The 13,388-nt window shown below is 50.6% G+C and overlaps 1 protein-coding gene across 1 annotated transcript in view; it reads left to right on the forward strand.

Moving 5' to 3' along the window:
• Positions 1–13,388, forward strand: part of PSMD13 (proteasome 26S subunit, non-ATPase 13) — a 67,520-nt gene that overhangs the window by 31,805 nt on the left and 22,327 nt on the right. Inside the window, exon 5 of the mRNA XM_075325180.1 lies at positions 9,078–9,121. Within this exon, the coding sequence (XP_075181295.1) occupies positions 9,078–9,121 (44 nt within the window). The remainder of the gene's footprint in view (positions 1–9,077; positions 9,122–13,388) is intronic.

Below are 13,388 nucleotides of genomic sequence, written 5' to 3' on the forward strand. Positions count from 1 at the left end.
AGAGCAGTGTATCTTGCCCTACAAGCCTTCCAGCAGTGGCTAGAAGGCAAGCAGATCCGAATTCAGTCGGACAACTCCACAGCGGTGGCATACATCAACCACCAAGGAGGGACACGCAGTCGGCAAGCCTTCCAGGAAGTCCGGCGGATTCTGACGTGGGTGGAAGACACGGCATCCACCATATCCGCAGTTCACATCCCGGGCGTAGAAAACTGGGAAGCAGACTTCCTCAGTCGCCAGGGTATGGACGCAGGGGAATGGTCTCTTCACCCGGACGTGTTTCAGGAGATCTGTCGCCACTGGGGGAGGCCGGACGTCGACCTAATGGCGTCTCGGCACAACAACAAGGTCCCAGCTTTTATGGCACGGTCTCACGATCACCGAGCTCTGGCGGCGGACGCCTTAGTTCAAGATTGGTCGCAGTTCCGGCTGCCTTATGTGTTCCCACCTCTGGCGCTGTTGCCCAGAGTGCTACGCAAGATCAGGTCCGACTGCCGCCGCGCCCTCCTCGTCGCTCCAGACTGGCCAAGGAGGTCGTGGTACCCGGATCTGTGGCATCTCACGGTAGGACAACCGTGGGCAATACCAGAACGGCCAGACTTGCTGTCTCAAGGGCCGTTTTTCCATCAGAATTCTGCGGCCCTGAGCCTGACTGTGTGGCCATTGAGTCCTGGATCCTAGCGTCTTCAGGACTATCTCAAGAGGTCATTGCCACCATGAGACAGGCTAGGAAGCTATCCTCTGCCAAGATCTACCACAGGACGTGGAAGATATTCTTAACTTGGTGCTCTGCTCAGGAAGTTTCTCCCTGGCCATTTGCTTTGCCTACCTTTCTTTCCTTCCTGCAATCCGGGTTGGAAAAAGGTCTGTCGCTCGGCTCCCTTAAGGGACAAGTCTCTGCGCTATCTGTATTTTTTCAGAAGCGCCTGGCACGACTTCCTCAGGTACGCACGTTCCTGCAAGGGGTTTGTCATATCGTCCCTCCTTACAAGCGGCCGTTAGAGCCCTGGGATCTGAACAGGGTTCTAATTGCTCTCCAGAAGCCGCCTTTCGAGCCTTTGAGGGATGTTTCCCTGTCTCGCCTTTCATAGAAAGTGGCCTTTCTAGTAGCGGTCACGTCTCTTCGGAGAGTGTCCGAGCTAGCAGCGCTGTCATGCAAATCTCCCTTCCTGGTGTTTCACCAGGACAAGGTGGTTCTGCGCCCGATTCCGGAGTTTCTCCCTAAGGTGGTATCCCCCTTTCATCTCAATCAGGATATCTCCTTACCTTCTTTGTGTCCTCGTCCAGTTCATCAATGTGAAAAGGATTTGCATTTGTTGGATCTGGTGAGAGCACTCAGAATCTACATTTCCCGCACGGCACCTCTGCGCCGCTCGGATGCACTCTTTGTCCTTGTCGCCGGCCAGCGTAAAGGGTTGCAGGCTTCCAAATCCACCCTGGCTCGGTGGATCAAGGAACCAATTCTTGAAGGCTACCGTTCTGCGGGGCTTCCGGTTCCATCAGGGCTGAAGGCCCATTCTACCAGAGCCGTGGGTGCGTCCTGGGCATTACGGCACCAGGCTACGGCTCAGCAAGTGTGCCAGGCGGCTACCTGGTCGAGTCTGCACACTTTTACCAAGCATTATCAGGTGCATACCTATGCTTCGGCGGACGCCAGCCTAGGTAGACAAGTCCTTCAGGCGGCGATTGCTCACCTGTAGAAAAGGGCCGTTTTTATGGCCCTATCACGAGGTATTATTTTACCCACCCAGGGATTGCTTTTGGACATCCCAATTGTCTGGGTCTCCCAATAGAGCGACAAAGAAGAAGGGAATTTTGTTTACTTACCGTAAATTCCTTTTCTTCTAGCTCTAATTGGGAGACCCAGCACCCGCCCCTGTTTTTTTGTATACACATGTTGTTCATGTTGAATGGTTTCAGTTCTCCGATATTCTTTCGGATTGAATTTGTTTAAACCAGTTTATTGGCTTTCCTCCTTCTTGCTTTTGCACTAAAACTGAGGAGCCCGTGATCCCACGGGGGGGTGTATAGGCAGTAGGGGAGGGGCTTTACACTTTTAAGTGTAATACTTTGTGTGGCCTCCGGAGGCAGTAGCTATACACCCAATTGTCTGGGTCTCCCAATTAGAGCTAGAAGAAAAGGAATTTACGGTAAGTAAACAAAATTCCCTTCTTTTGGGAAAAGCCATCAACATAGAGTTTACAGGAAAAAAAAGAGGCATTCAAAGAAAAGAACACGGTCCCTACAGTCAAACATGGCGGAGGTTCCCTGATGTTTTAGGGTTGCTTTGCTGCCTCTGGCACTGGACTGCTTGACCGTGTGCATGGCATTATGAAGTCTGAAGACTACCAACAAATTTTGCAGCATAATGTAGGGCCCAGTGTGAGAAAGCTGGGTCTTCCTCAGAGGTCATGGGTCTTCCAGCAGGATAATGACCCAAAACACACTTCAAAAAGCACTAGAAAATGGTTTGATAGAAAGCACTGGAGACTACTAAAGTGGCCAGCAATGAGTCCAGACCTGAATCTCATAGAACACCTGTGGAGAGATCTCAATATGGCAGTTTGGAGAAGGCACCCTTCAAATCTCAGGGACCTGGAGCAGTTTGCCAAAGAAGAATGGTCTAAAATTCCAGCAGAGCATTGTAAGAAACTCATTGATTGTTACCGGAAGCGGTTGTTCGCAGTTATTTTGGCTAAAGGTTGTGCAACCAAGTATTAGGCTATGGGTGCCAATACTTTCTTCATCGTTCCTATGGGAGACCCGGACAATGGGTGTATAGCTTCTGCCTCCGGAGGACACACAAAGTACTACACTAAAAAGTGTAGCTCCTCCCTCCGGGCTATATACACCCCCTGGATGACAATCTAACCAGTTCAATGCTTTGTGTTCAGGAGGTCACACACACACATGCATTCTCTGATTTTTAAGATTTTTACGATTTTTTTCAAAGATTTGGAAGAAAAGCGGGTCCAGTCTGGACTCCCGGCATGTCCCTTCTCACCCCACTGTGTCGGCGGTGCTGTTAAGGTTGACTCACAAGGCTGGAGCCTTCACATGCCGCGCTCCTTCACCATCCCTCGGGCTCTGGCTTGAAGTGGGAGCCATAACGGTTCTCTCTGCTTTGCAGGAGACCGGTCTCCATCCGCAGCCCTGTCAGGATCCTGCCGGACGGAGCGTTTAATCCCTCCCCCCCAGGGACTTGGCCCTGCATCTCAAAGCTAAGTATTGAGACATTTTTCAGGGGTCCCGGGTACATTTATTAAGGGGAGAGTGTGTCTTTTGACTTTACTTTGAATTCCGGCCGGTTCTCTGGATTTATCCTGAGAACCGCGCCGACGGTGCCTGCTCGTCGGCCGCATGTGGAAATCTAGGCCCCGGCTTCAGTTGCGGCCTAGTTTCGTTTTCAGCTTCCCCTGCATGTCATTCATGCAGGGTAGCAGTGCGGCGCCGCCCACCGGCCGTTCAGCATAGGGGAGGACACTCCTTTCTGAGGAGATGTTCCCTCCCCTGTATCTCTCCCTGGCCCTCCGGTTCCCGCTCTTGGGCTAATCCCCGCCCCCCCTCCTCACTCCAGCGCTATTTTCTCAGCGTCCTGACACTGATCGGCGCTGGCTGCTGCAGCTGCTGCATCGCTTCACTGGGGGTCCGAGCTGTGGAATCTGGAGGGCACACAGGAACCGGTCTGGTAAGCCACAACCTCTGGTTGTGGGCTTTTATTATACACTCTCAGGGGGTCATTCTACAAGAGTGTATTCTTTACTGCAGAGTCTCCACCTCAGCAGCATGTCTGTCACTAGGAGCAAGAAGGCTGCTAAGCTGTACGCTATATGCACTGCATGTCAGCTCATTCTGCCAGAACCGAGCACATATCCACATTGTGATGCCTGCTCTAACATGGTGGTGCCTCAGCCTGGAGCCTCCTCAGGGGTCCCTCCGGCTGCTCCGGCCCCGGTGGCTGAACCCCCGGCTTGGGTAGCATCTTTTTCCAGAGCTATTTCCCAGTCTTTTGCAGACTCTATGGGACAGCTGTCCCGGACTCTGCTGAGCATGCATCAGCCCCCTTCTCAGGGCGCCTCTGCTGTTCCGAGCTCTGCAGATCTCTCAGAGCATGTTTTAGGACCCCGTCCTCCTAAACGGAGACGCAGGGACCCTTCTCCTTCCTCGTCCCACGGCTCTGATTCACGAGCTGAGGTGCAAGGCGAGGAAGATACTTTTACTGTGGGCTCAGACGCTACCTCTATGTACCCCATTGACTTATCTGAGGATGAGGCGGATGTTAGTGACTTGATTACATCCATTAACTCCGTACTGAACCTCAATCCACCAGTGTCAGAGGAACAAGCCTCTCTGGTAGAAATGCACCAGTTTACCTCTCCTAAGAGAGCTAGGAGTACGTTTTTTAACCACTCCAGTTTTCAGACCACTGTTACCAAGCCCAGGGCCTGTCCTGACAAACGCTTTCCAAAGCGTGGCTCTGATGACCGTTTTCCCTTTCCACCTGAGGTGGTTAAGGAGTGGGCTCAGTCCCCAAAGGTTGACCCTCCGGTGTCTAGAATCTCAGCCCGGACAGTTGTATCTGTGGCCGATGGCACCTCTCTTAAGGATCCCACTGACCGCCAGGTTGACCTTCTGGCCAAATCTGTATATGAGGCGGCAGGAGCCTCGTTCTCCCCGTCTTTTGCAGCAGTGTGGGCTCTTAAGGCAGTCTCTGCCTCTCTGGCGGAAATACATTCCCTCGCCAGGGACTCTATACCCGAGGTGGTTGCCTTAACTTCCCAGGCTTCGGCTTTTTCATCCTACGCCATGTCTGCCATTCTGGAGGCTTCTCACCGCACGGCGGTGGCTTCCGCTAATTCTCTCGCGATCCGCAGGATCTTGTGGCTTCGAGAGTGGAAAGCAGACGCTTCTTCTAAGAAGTTCCTTGCTGGGCTCCCCTTTGCTGGGTCCCGGCTGTTCGGTGAACAACTGGATGAAATTATTAAGGAAGCTACTGGCGGGAAGAGTACTTCCTTGCCACAGACTAAAACCAGGAAACCTGTCCAGGGCAGGAACCAGTCGAGGTTTCGTTCCTTTCGTTCCTCTAACTGGTCATCCTCTCAGCCCTCAGCCTCGTCCACTGCCTCAGCCAAGGATCGTAAACCCAACTGGCGCGCAAAACCGCGTCCTCAGAAGAACGGAGGAGCCGCTGCCACTAAGGCAGCCTCCTCTTGACTATCTGGCTGCGCCAGCAACGTCCTTGGTCGGTGGCAGGCTCTCCCACTTTGGCGACGTGTGGTTGCAACACGTCTCCGATCAGTGGGTGCGGGATATCATCTCCCACGGCTACAGGATAGAATTTTCTTCCAGCCCGCCAAACAGATTTTTTCTGTCCATTCCCCCCTGCTCCAAGGCCGCCGCCTTCTCACAGGCCGTGGCATCCTTGCAGGCCAACGGGGTAATTGTTCCGGTTCCCGCCCGGGAACGGTTCAGAGGTTTCTACTCAAACCTCTTCCTAGTTCCCAAGAAGGACGGTTCCTTCCGGCCCATCCTGGATCTCAAGCTTCTCAACAAGCATGTTCAGGTGCGGCGCTTTCGCATGGAATCTCTGAGATCGGTCATTGCCTCGATGACCCAAGGAGATTTTCTAGCATCCATCGACATCAGAGATGCCTATCTGCACGTGCCTATTGCGGTTTCACACCAGCGTTGGCTACGCTTTGCAATCGGAGAGGAACATTTCCAATTCGTGGCTCTCCCCTTCGGGTTAGCCACGGCCCCACGGGTATTCACCAAGGTCATGGCAGCAGTGGTTGCGGTCCTGCATCTCCAGGGGTTGGCAGTAATCCCCTACCTGGACGACCTTCTAGTCAAGGCCTCATCCAGTGCAGACTGCCAGCGGAGTGTCTCGCTCACTCTCGCCACGCTTGTTCAATTCGGGTGGCTTGTCAAGCTGCCCAAGTCCACTCTGACCCCGACCCAGGTACTTACGTACCTAGGGATGCAATTCGAGACTCTGCCGGCACTTGTGAAGCTGCCCTTAGTCAAACAGCAGTCCCTTCATCTGGCGGTGCGCTCTCTGTTGAAGCCCCGCCGTCATTCCATCAGGCACCTCATGCAGGTGCTGGGTCAGATGGTGGCGTCAATGGAAGCGGTTCCCTTTGCCCAGTTCCATCTGCGTCCTCTGCAGCTGGACATTCTCCGCTGTTGGGACAAGCGGACCTCTTCCTTGCACAGGCTAGTGGCTCTGTCGCCGCAGACCAGGGGCTCTCTTCAGTGGTGGCTTCGGCCCCTCTCTCTGTCACAGGGACGCTCCTTCCTGACTCCGTCCTGGGTGATCCTCACCACGGATGCCAGCCTCTCCGGCTGGGGAGCAGTATTTCTCCACCACCGAGCGCAGGGCACTTGGACTCCGTCCGAATCAGCCCTCTCGATCAATGTGCTGGAAATCAGGGCTGTTCTTCTAGCCCTCGTAGCCTTCCACCACCTGTTGGCGGGCAAGCACATTCGAGTCCAGTCGAACAACGCGACAGCGGTTGCCTACATCAATCACCAGGGCGGGACTCGCAGCCGCCTGGCAATGTTGGAAGTTCAACGAATCCTTCAGTGGACGGAGGACTCCAAGTCCACCATATCCGCAGTCCACATCCCAGGCGTAGAAAACTGGGAGGCAGATTATCTCAGCCGTCAAACCGTGGACAGCGGCGAGTGGGCCCTGCATCCGGCAGTGTTCAGGTCAATCTGCCGCAAGTGGGGCACTCCGGAAGTGGATCTAATGGCATCCCGGCACAACAACAAGGTTCCGGTTTACGTGGCTCGCTCCCACGATCCTCAGGCCTTCGCAGCGGACGCGCTGGTTCAGGATTGGTCTCAGTTCCGCCTGGCCTATGTGTTTTCCCCCTCTAGCGCTCTTGCCCAGGGTTCTGCGCAAGATCAGAATGGAGGGCCGTCGAGTCATAATCTTTGCTCTGGACTGGCCCAGGCGAGCTTGGTACCCAGACCTGCTCCGTCTGTCCGTAGAGGTGCCTTGGCATCTCCCGGACCGCCCAGACCTTCTCTCTCAAGGTCCGTTTTTCCGCCAGAATTCTGCGGCTCTCAGATTGACGGCGTGGCTCTTGAGTCCTGGATCCTGACGGCTTCAGGCATTCCTTCTGAGGTCATCTCCACTATGACTCAGGCTCGGAAGTCTTCCTCGGCCAGGATTTACCACAGGACTTGGAAGATTTTCCTGTCCTGGTGTCGTTCTTCCGGCCATGCTCTTTGGCCGTTCTCCTTGCCGACCATCCTGTCCTTTCTACAGTCCGGTCTGCAGCTAGGACTGTCCCTCAATTCCCTCAAGGGACAAGTGTCGGCTCTGTCGGTATTATTCCAGCGGCGTATCGCCCGACTGGCTCAGGTGCGCACCTTCATGCAGGGCGCATCTCACATCATTCCTCCTTACCGGCGGCCTTTGGATCCCTGGGATCTTAATCTGGTCCTCACGGCCTTACAGATACCCCCCTTGGAGCCTCTTAGGGAGGTTCCCTTGTTTAGACTTTCACAGAAAGTGGTTTTTCTAGTAGCCATTACGTCTCTCAGGAGAGTCTCTGATTTGGCTGCGCTCTCTACGGAGTCACCTTTTTTAGTGTTTCACCAAGACAAGGTGGTTCTCCGCCCGACTCCGGATTTTCTCCCTAAGGTGGTATCTTCTTTCCACCTTAACCAGGACATTTCATTGCCTTCCCTTTGTCCGGCCCCTGTGCATCGCTTTGAGAAGGCGTTGCATACCTTGGATTTGGTGCGGGCGCTCCGAATCTATGTGTCACGCACCGCCACTTTTAGGCGGTGCACCTCACTTTTTGTGCTAACCACGGGTCAGCGCAAGGGTCTCTCGGCTTCTAAACCGACCCTAGCTCGTTGGATTAGGTCGGCCATCTCCGATACCTACCAGTGTTCTCAGGTGCCCCCTCCGCCAGGAATTAAGGCGCACTCGACCAGAGCTGTCGGTGCCTCCTGGGCTTTCAGGCACCAGGCTACGGCCCAACAGGTTTGTCAGGCTGCTACTTGGTCTAGTCTGCACACCTTTTCGAAGCACTACCAAGTGCATGCTCATGCTTCGGCAGACGCGAGCTTGGGCAGACGCATCCTTCAGGCAGCTGTCGCCCACTTGTGAAGTTAGGTTTTGCCTACTTCTCAGTTTTGTTTATTTCCCACCCATGGACTGCTTTGAGACGTCCCATGGTCTGGGTCTCCCATAGGAACGATGAAGAAAAAGAGAATTTTGTTTACTTCTTTTTCTTATAGTTCCGACATGGGAGACCCAGCACCCTCCCTGTTGCCTGTTGGCAGTTTCTTGTTCCGTGTGTTTCACCGGCTGTTGTTGTAGATAGAGGTTCCGGTTGTTCCGAGTTTTACTCTATTTCTACTTATGGGTGGATGTCCTCCTTCAGCTTTTGCACTGAACTGGTTAGATTGTCATCCAGGGGGTGTATATAGCCCGGAGGGAGGAGCTACACTTTTTAGTGTAGTACTTTGTGTGTCCTCCGGAGGCAGAAGCTATACACCCATGGTCTGGGTCTCCCATGTCGGAACTATAAGAAAAAGAATTTACGGTAAGTAAACAAAATTCTCTTTTTTGTCTGGCCCATTTTTGGAGTTTTGTGTGAAATGATCAATGATTTGATTTTGTTTCATTCTTTTTGTGGTTTTTTTTTTCATTGCAAGCAAAATAAATGAAGATGATACCAAAGAATTTGTGATTGCTATCATTTTTAAGAAGAAACTGAGTATTATCTGACAGAATTGCAGGGGTGCCAATACTTTTGGCCAGGTGTGTGTATGTATGTATGTATATGTGTATATGTGTGTATATATATATATAATATATATAATATATAATATATATATATATATATATATATATATATATATATATATATATATATATATATATATATATACATACATACATACATACATACATACATACATACATACATACATACATACATACATACATACATACATACATATACACACACACAATTTTTTTTCTTTTACAGATTAGAAATATACATAAATATTCTGTTGCTTACTATTTTTTTTTTTTTTTTTTCTAGATCCCACTGTGGCTCTTACTTTCCTAGAGAAAACTCGGGAGAAGGTAAGAAGATTTTATGGGTGTTTTTATATTAGCAGAAGGGATGGAAGGGGTTAAAAGTGGTGCTGCTGTGCGATAAAGAAGAATACTGGATCTTCGATATGTGACTTTATGTGATGCGTTTCGGTGTCACACTTCATCAGGATCATCACTTTTACATAAGGGACTAAACAAAGGTTTATATATCGCTGGGGAAAAAGGTGCGATGCCACCGACCATTGTATCAGCTGATCTCTCCCCCCCCCCCCCCCCCTGCTATATATACATTTGCTTAGTCCCATATGTAAATATGATGATCCTGATGGAGTGTTAGTCCGAAACGCGTCAGTCACATATCGAAGACCCAGTATTCATCTTTATTGCACAGCAGTGTGGCTTTTAATCACTTTGATCCATTCTACTACATGAAAGTATCCTTGATACTGTGGCTGCAGCAGCTGTATATCCAAGGCTTTTGTCAGTGACACAACCCTCCCCGGTGAGCACAACCATACATTCTAGATTTCACAGATCAGACCCTATTGCGCTCATTTTCTCTCTGACTTTCCAGTCATGGCCGAAAGTGGTTAACACCCTTGAAATTGTTCCAGAAAATAAAGTGTTGCTCACAGAAAATTTTTGCTTATTACACATGTTTTGTTACATACATGTTTGTTTCCTTTTGTGTGTATTGGAACAATAGGAAAAAAAATGCAATTTTGACATAATTTCACTCAATACTTCAAAAATGGGCCAGACAAAATTCTTAGCACCCTCAACTTAATATTTGGTTACACACCCTTTGGAATAAATAACTGCAATCACCATCCACAAACTTCTTACACCTCTCACCTGTAATTTTGCACCACTTTTCTTTTGCAAACTGCTTTTATATTTTGAAGGCGTCTTCTCCAAACAGACATTTTAAGATCTCTCCACTGGTGTTCAATGTGATTTAGATTGGGACTTCAGAACACTCCAGCTGTTTCTTCCATCCATTTCTGGGGCTTTTTAACCCTAGAACGCACAACCATAGAAATCTACATTTTCACATACCTGGGGCCTTTTAGGCCTGTGTGCAAATAACATGGAGCAACTCAAATAGAAATACTTTTCAAAGTTTATTTGAGATGTGAATATTTCAAAACATGAAGTTAACAAGTAATCTTGCAGAAAAAAGAAAACAAGTAACCTAGCAGGCCGGCGAGGCTCCAGGTATGTGTACTAGGGTTAAAGAATGTTTGGGGTCATTATCCTGCTTTAAGACCCATGACCTAGGACTCAAACCCCGCTTTCTGACACTGGGCACTACATAGCAACCCAATACCCTTTGGTAATCTACAGATTACATGATGCCTTGCACACATCAAGGCACCCAGAGGCAGCAAAACATCCCCAAATATCTTTGACCCTCCACCATATTTGACTGTAGGTATAGCAGTAGAAAAAAACACCAGCTCACCCACTTGGAGTTCCATAAGAATCTGACCAGTGCACGGACATCAGCAGGACCCACTGAAGTGTGAATATGAAGAAAGGAAATTCCAGGTTCCAGACTATTTTAAAAAACTAATTTCTTTATTCCAAAATGATTTAAAAGGTCATTCCATATGTATAAAAACAAGTGGCAATTTTCAAACAGGTACGCGTTTCGGAGGATCACCTTCTTAGTCTGAGACATATGGAATGACCTTTTAAATCATTTTGGAATAAAGAAATTCGTTTTTTAAAATAATCTGGAACCTGGAATTTCCTTTCTTCATATTTGACTGTAGGTACTTTGTTCTTTTCTTTGTAGACCTAATTCCATCTTTAGTAAACAGTAGAATGATGTGCTTTACCAAAAAGCAATGTTTTGGTCTCATCTGTCCACAAGACGCTTTCCCAGAAGGATTTTGGCTTACGTACATTTTGGCAAACTGTAGTGTAGCTTTTCTATATTTCTGTCTCGGCAGTAGAGTCCTCCTAAGTCTCCTCCATAGTGTTTTGTTTCATTGAAATGTGGACGAATAATTTGCGCTGACACTGATGCCCTCTGAGCCTGCAGGACTGTTAAAATTCTTTGGATATTGATTGGGATGGCTTATCCACGATCCGGTGTTATCCTGCGTTGCAACTTTTCATAAATTTTTCTTTATCGTTCCTATGGGAGACCCAGACCATGGGTGTATAGCTACTGCCTCCGGAGGACACACAAAGTTACTACACTCAAAACGTGTAGCTCCTCCCTCTCAGTATATACACCCCCTGCTAGCCAGTCCTAGCCAGTTTTCATGCTTTGTGTCAGGAGGATCACACACACACATGCATCCTTTTTTGATTTTCATTTTTTCTACAGATTTGGAAGAAAAGCGGGTCCACTGGACCCCCGGCATGTCCCTTCACACCCCCCTGGCGGCGGTGCTGTTAAGGTTGATTCAGGGCAAGAGCCCTTCATGCCGCGCTCCTTCACCATCCCATGCTGGGGCTCTGGCTTGAAGTGGGAGCCAACACGGTTCTCACTGCTTTGCAGGAGACCGGCCTCCATCCGCAGCCCTTTGACAGGACCCTGCTGGACGGAGCACTGGACCCCCACCCCACCCAGGGACTGGACCCTGCGTCTTAAAGCTAAGTATAGAGACGTTATTCAGAGGGTCCTTCTGCAATGTGGGGCACTTTATTAGGGGGACAGTGTTTGACTTTGATAATGCTGCTTTTACTGTGTTTCCGGCCGGTTCCACTGGTTTTTTCTGTGTACCGCGCCGATGATGCCTGATTTTCGGCCGCATGTTTAACTCTAGGCCCCGGCTTCAGCCGCGGCCTAGTTTCGTCTCGTTCCCCTGCATGTCAGTCATGCAGGGGGACGCTGCAGCGCCGCCCAACCGCCGCTCTGCACAGGGGAGGACACTCCTTGTTGAGGAGATGATTCCCTCCCCTGTACATTTCTTAGCCCTCCGATTCCCGCTCCTGGGTTAACCCCCGCCCTCCCCCTCACTCTAGCGCCATTTTCTCAGCGTTCTTAGTACGCTGATCGGCGCTGGCTGCTCTGCAGTGCAGAGGGAGTGAATATCTGGCTGGGGGTCCAGGCTTGGAACCTGGGGGGGCACTCACAATAGCGGCCTGACAAGTCACAACCTCTGGTTGTGCACTTTTTATATACTATCAGTGCATTGTGAAGGAGTTAATTCTTTATTATAGAACCTCCTCCTCAGCAGCATGTCTCACTAGGAGCAAAGCTCCAAGGCTGTACACTACATGTTCTGCATGTAGGCTCATATTGCCTGAACCGGCACAGACCCATACTGTAATGGTTCTTAGGTGGTGGTGCCTCAGCCTGGAGTCTCCCCAGGCTGAACCCCTGTCTTGTGTTTTCTAGACATTCTAGACAGAGCCCCCCACCTCTGCAGCAGGTCTCACAGAGCGAGGCTGCAGGCTGTTTTTTATTATCCACTGCTGGTAGTCTCGTACGGCTGTACCGAGCTCATAACCGCTGTGGCCCCTCAGCTTGGAGGCTCATGCATGGTCCCTCCAGCTGCTCCGGGTTCGGTGGCTGACCCCTGGGGGAATCTCTTTTTCCAGGGGTCGGCTGTCCCGGCATCCGCTGAGCATGCAACCCCCTTCTCAGGGCGTTTTCTGCTTGCTCAGCAAAGCTCACAGACCCCGTCCTCCTGACAGGGAGACGCAGGGTCCCCTGTCCTCCCCGTCCCGCAGCTCCGATACGAGCTGACTCACTGGACGAGGAGGATGTCTCTATCAGGGGCTCGGACGCTGCTTTACGTACTTTGATCCGTCCGTAGATGACGGGGATGCGAATGATTAGATTGCGTCCATTATACTTGTATTGGACCTCCATCCGCCTGTATCAGGGGAGTATTCACCGCTGGCAAAAAGGGCATCAGTATACCTTTAACAAGACGAGGAGTGTGTTCCTTAACCACTCCAGTTTTCAGCCCGCTGCGTCCAAGCCCGCAGCCTGTCCTGCAGATCCCACAGCGGGGTTCTGCTGCCTGTCTCCCCCTCCCATCAGAGGTGGTCAAGGAGTGTACTCATTCGCCAAGCGCCACTCCGGTGTCCAGACTTTCAGCCCGGATAGTTGTATCAGTGGCTGACGGCACCTCTATAAGGATCCCACGGTACATTAATTTTGTACTGGACCTCAATCCGCCGGAGTTACCTTATCTAGGTGAACACAACGTGTGTTCCTTAACCACTCCAGTTTTCAGGCCCCTGTGACCAGCCCAGGGTCCGCTCTGACGGTCGCTTCCCATGAAGCGTGATTCTGAGGACTGGGTTTCCCCCGTCCACCAATGGT

This window comes from Anomaloglossus baeobatrachus, chromosome 10 (assembly GCF_048569485.1).
Source record: "Anomaloglossus baeobatrachus isolate aAnoBae1 chromosome 10, aAnoBae1.hap1, whole genome shotgun sequence".
Lineage (NCBI taxonomy): Eukaryota > Metazoa > Chordata > Amphibia > Anura > Aromobatidae > Anomaloglossus > Anomaloglossus baeobatrachus.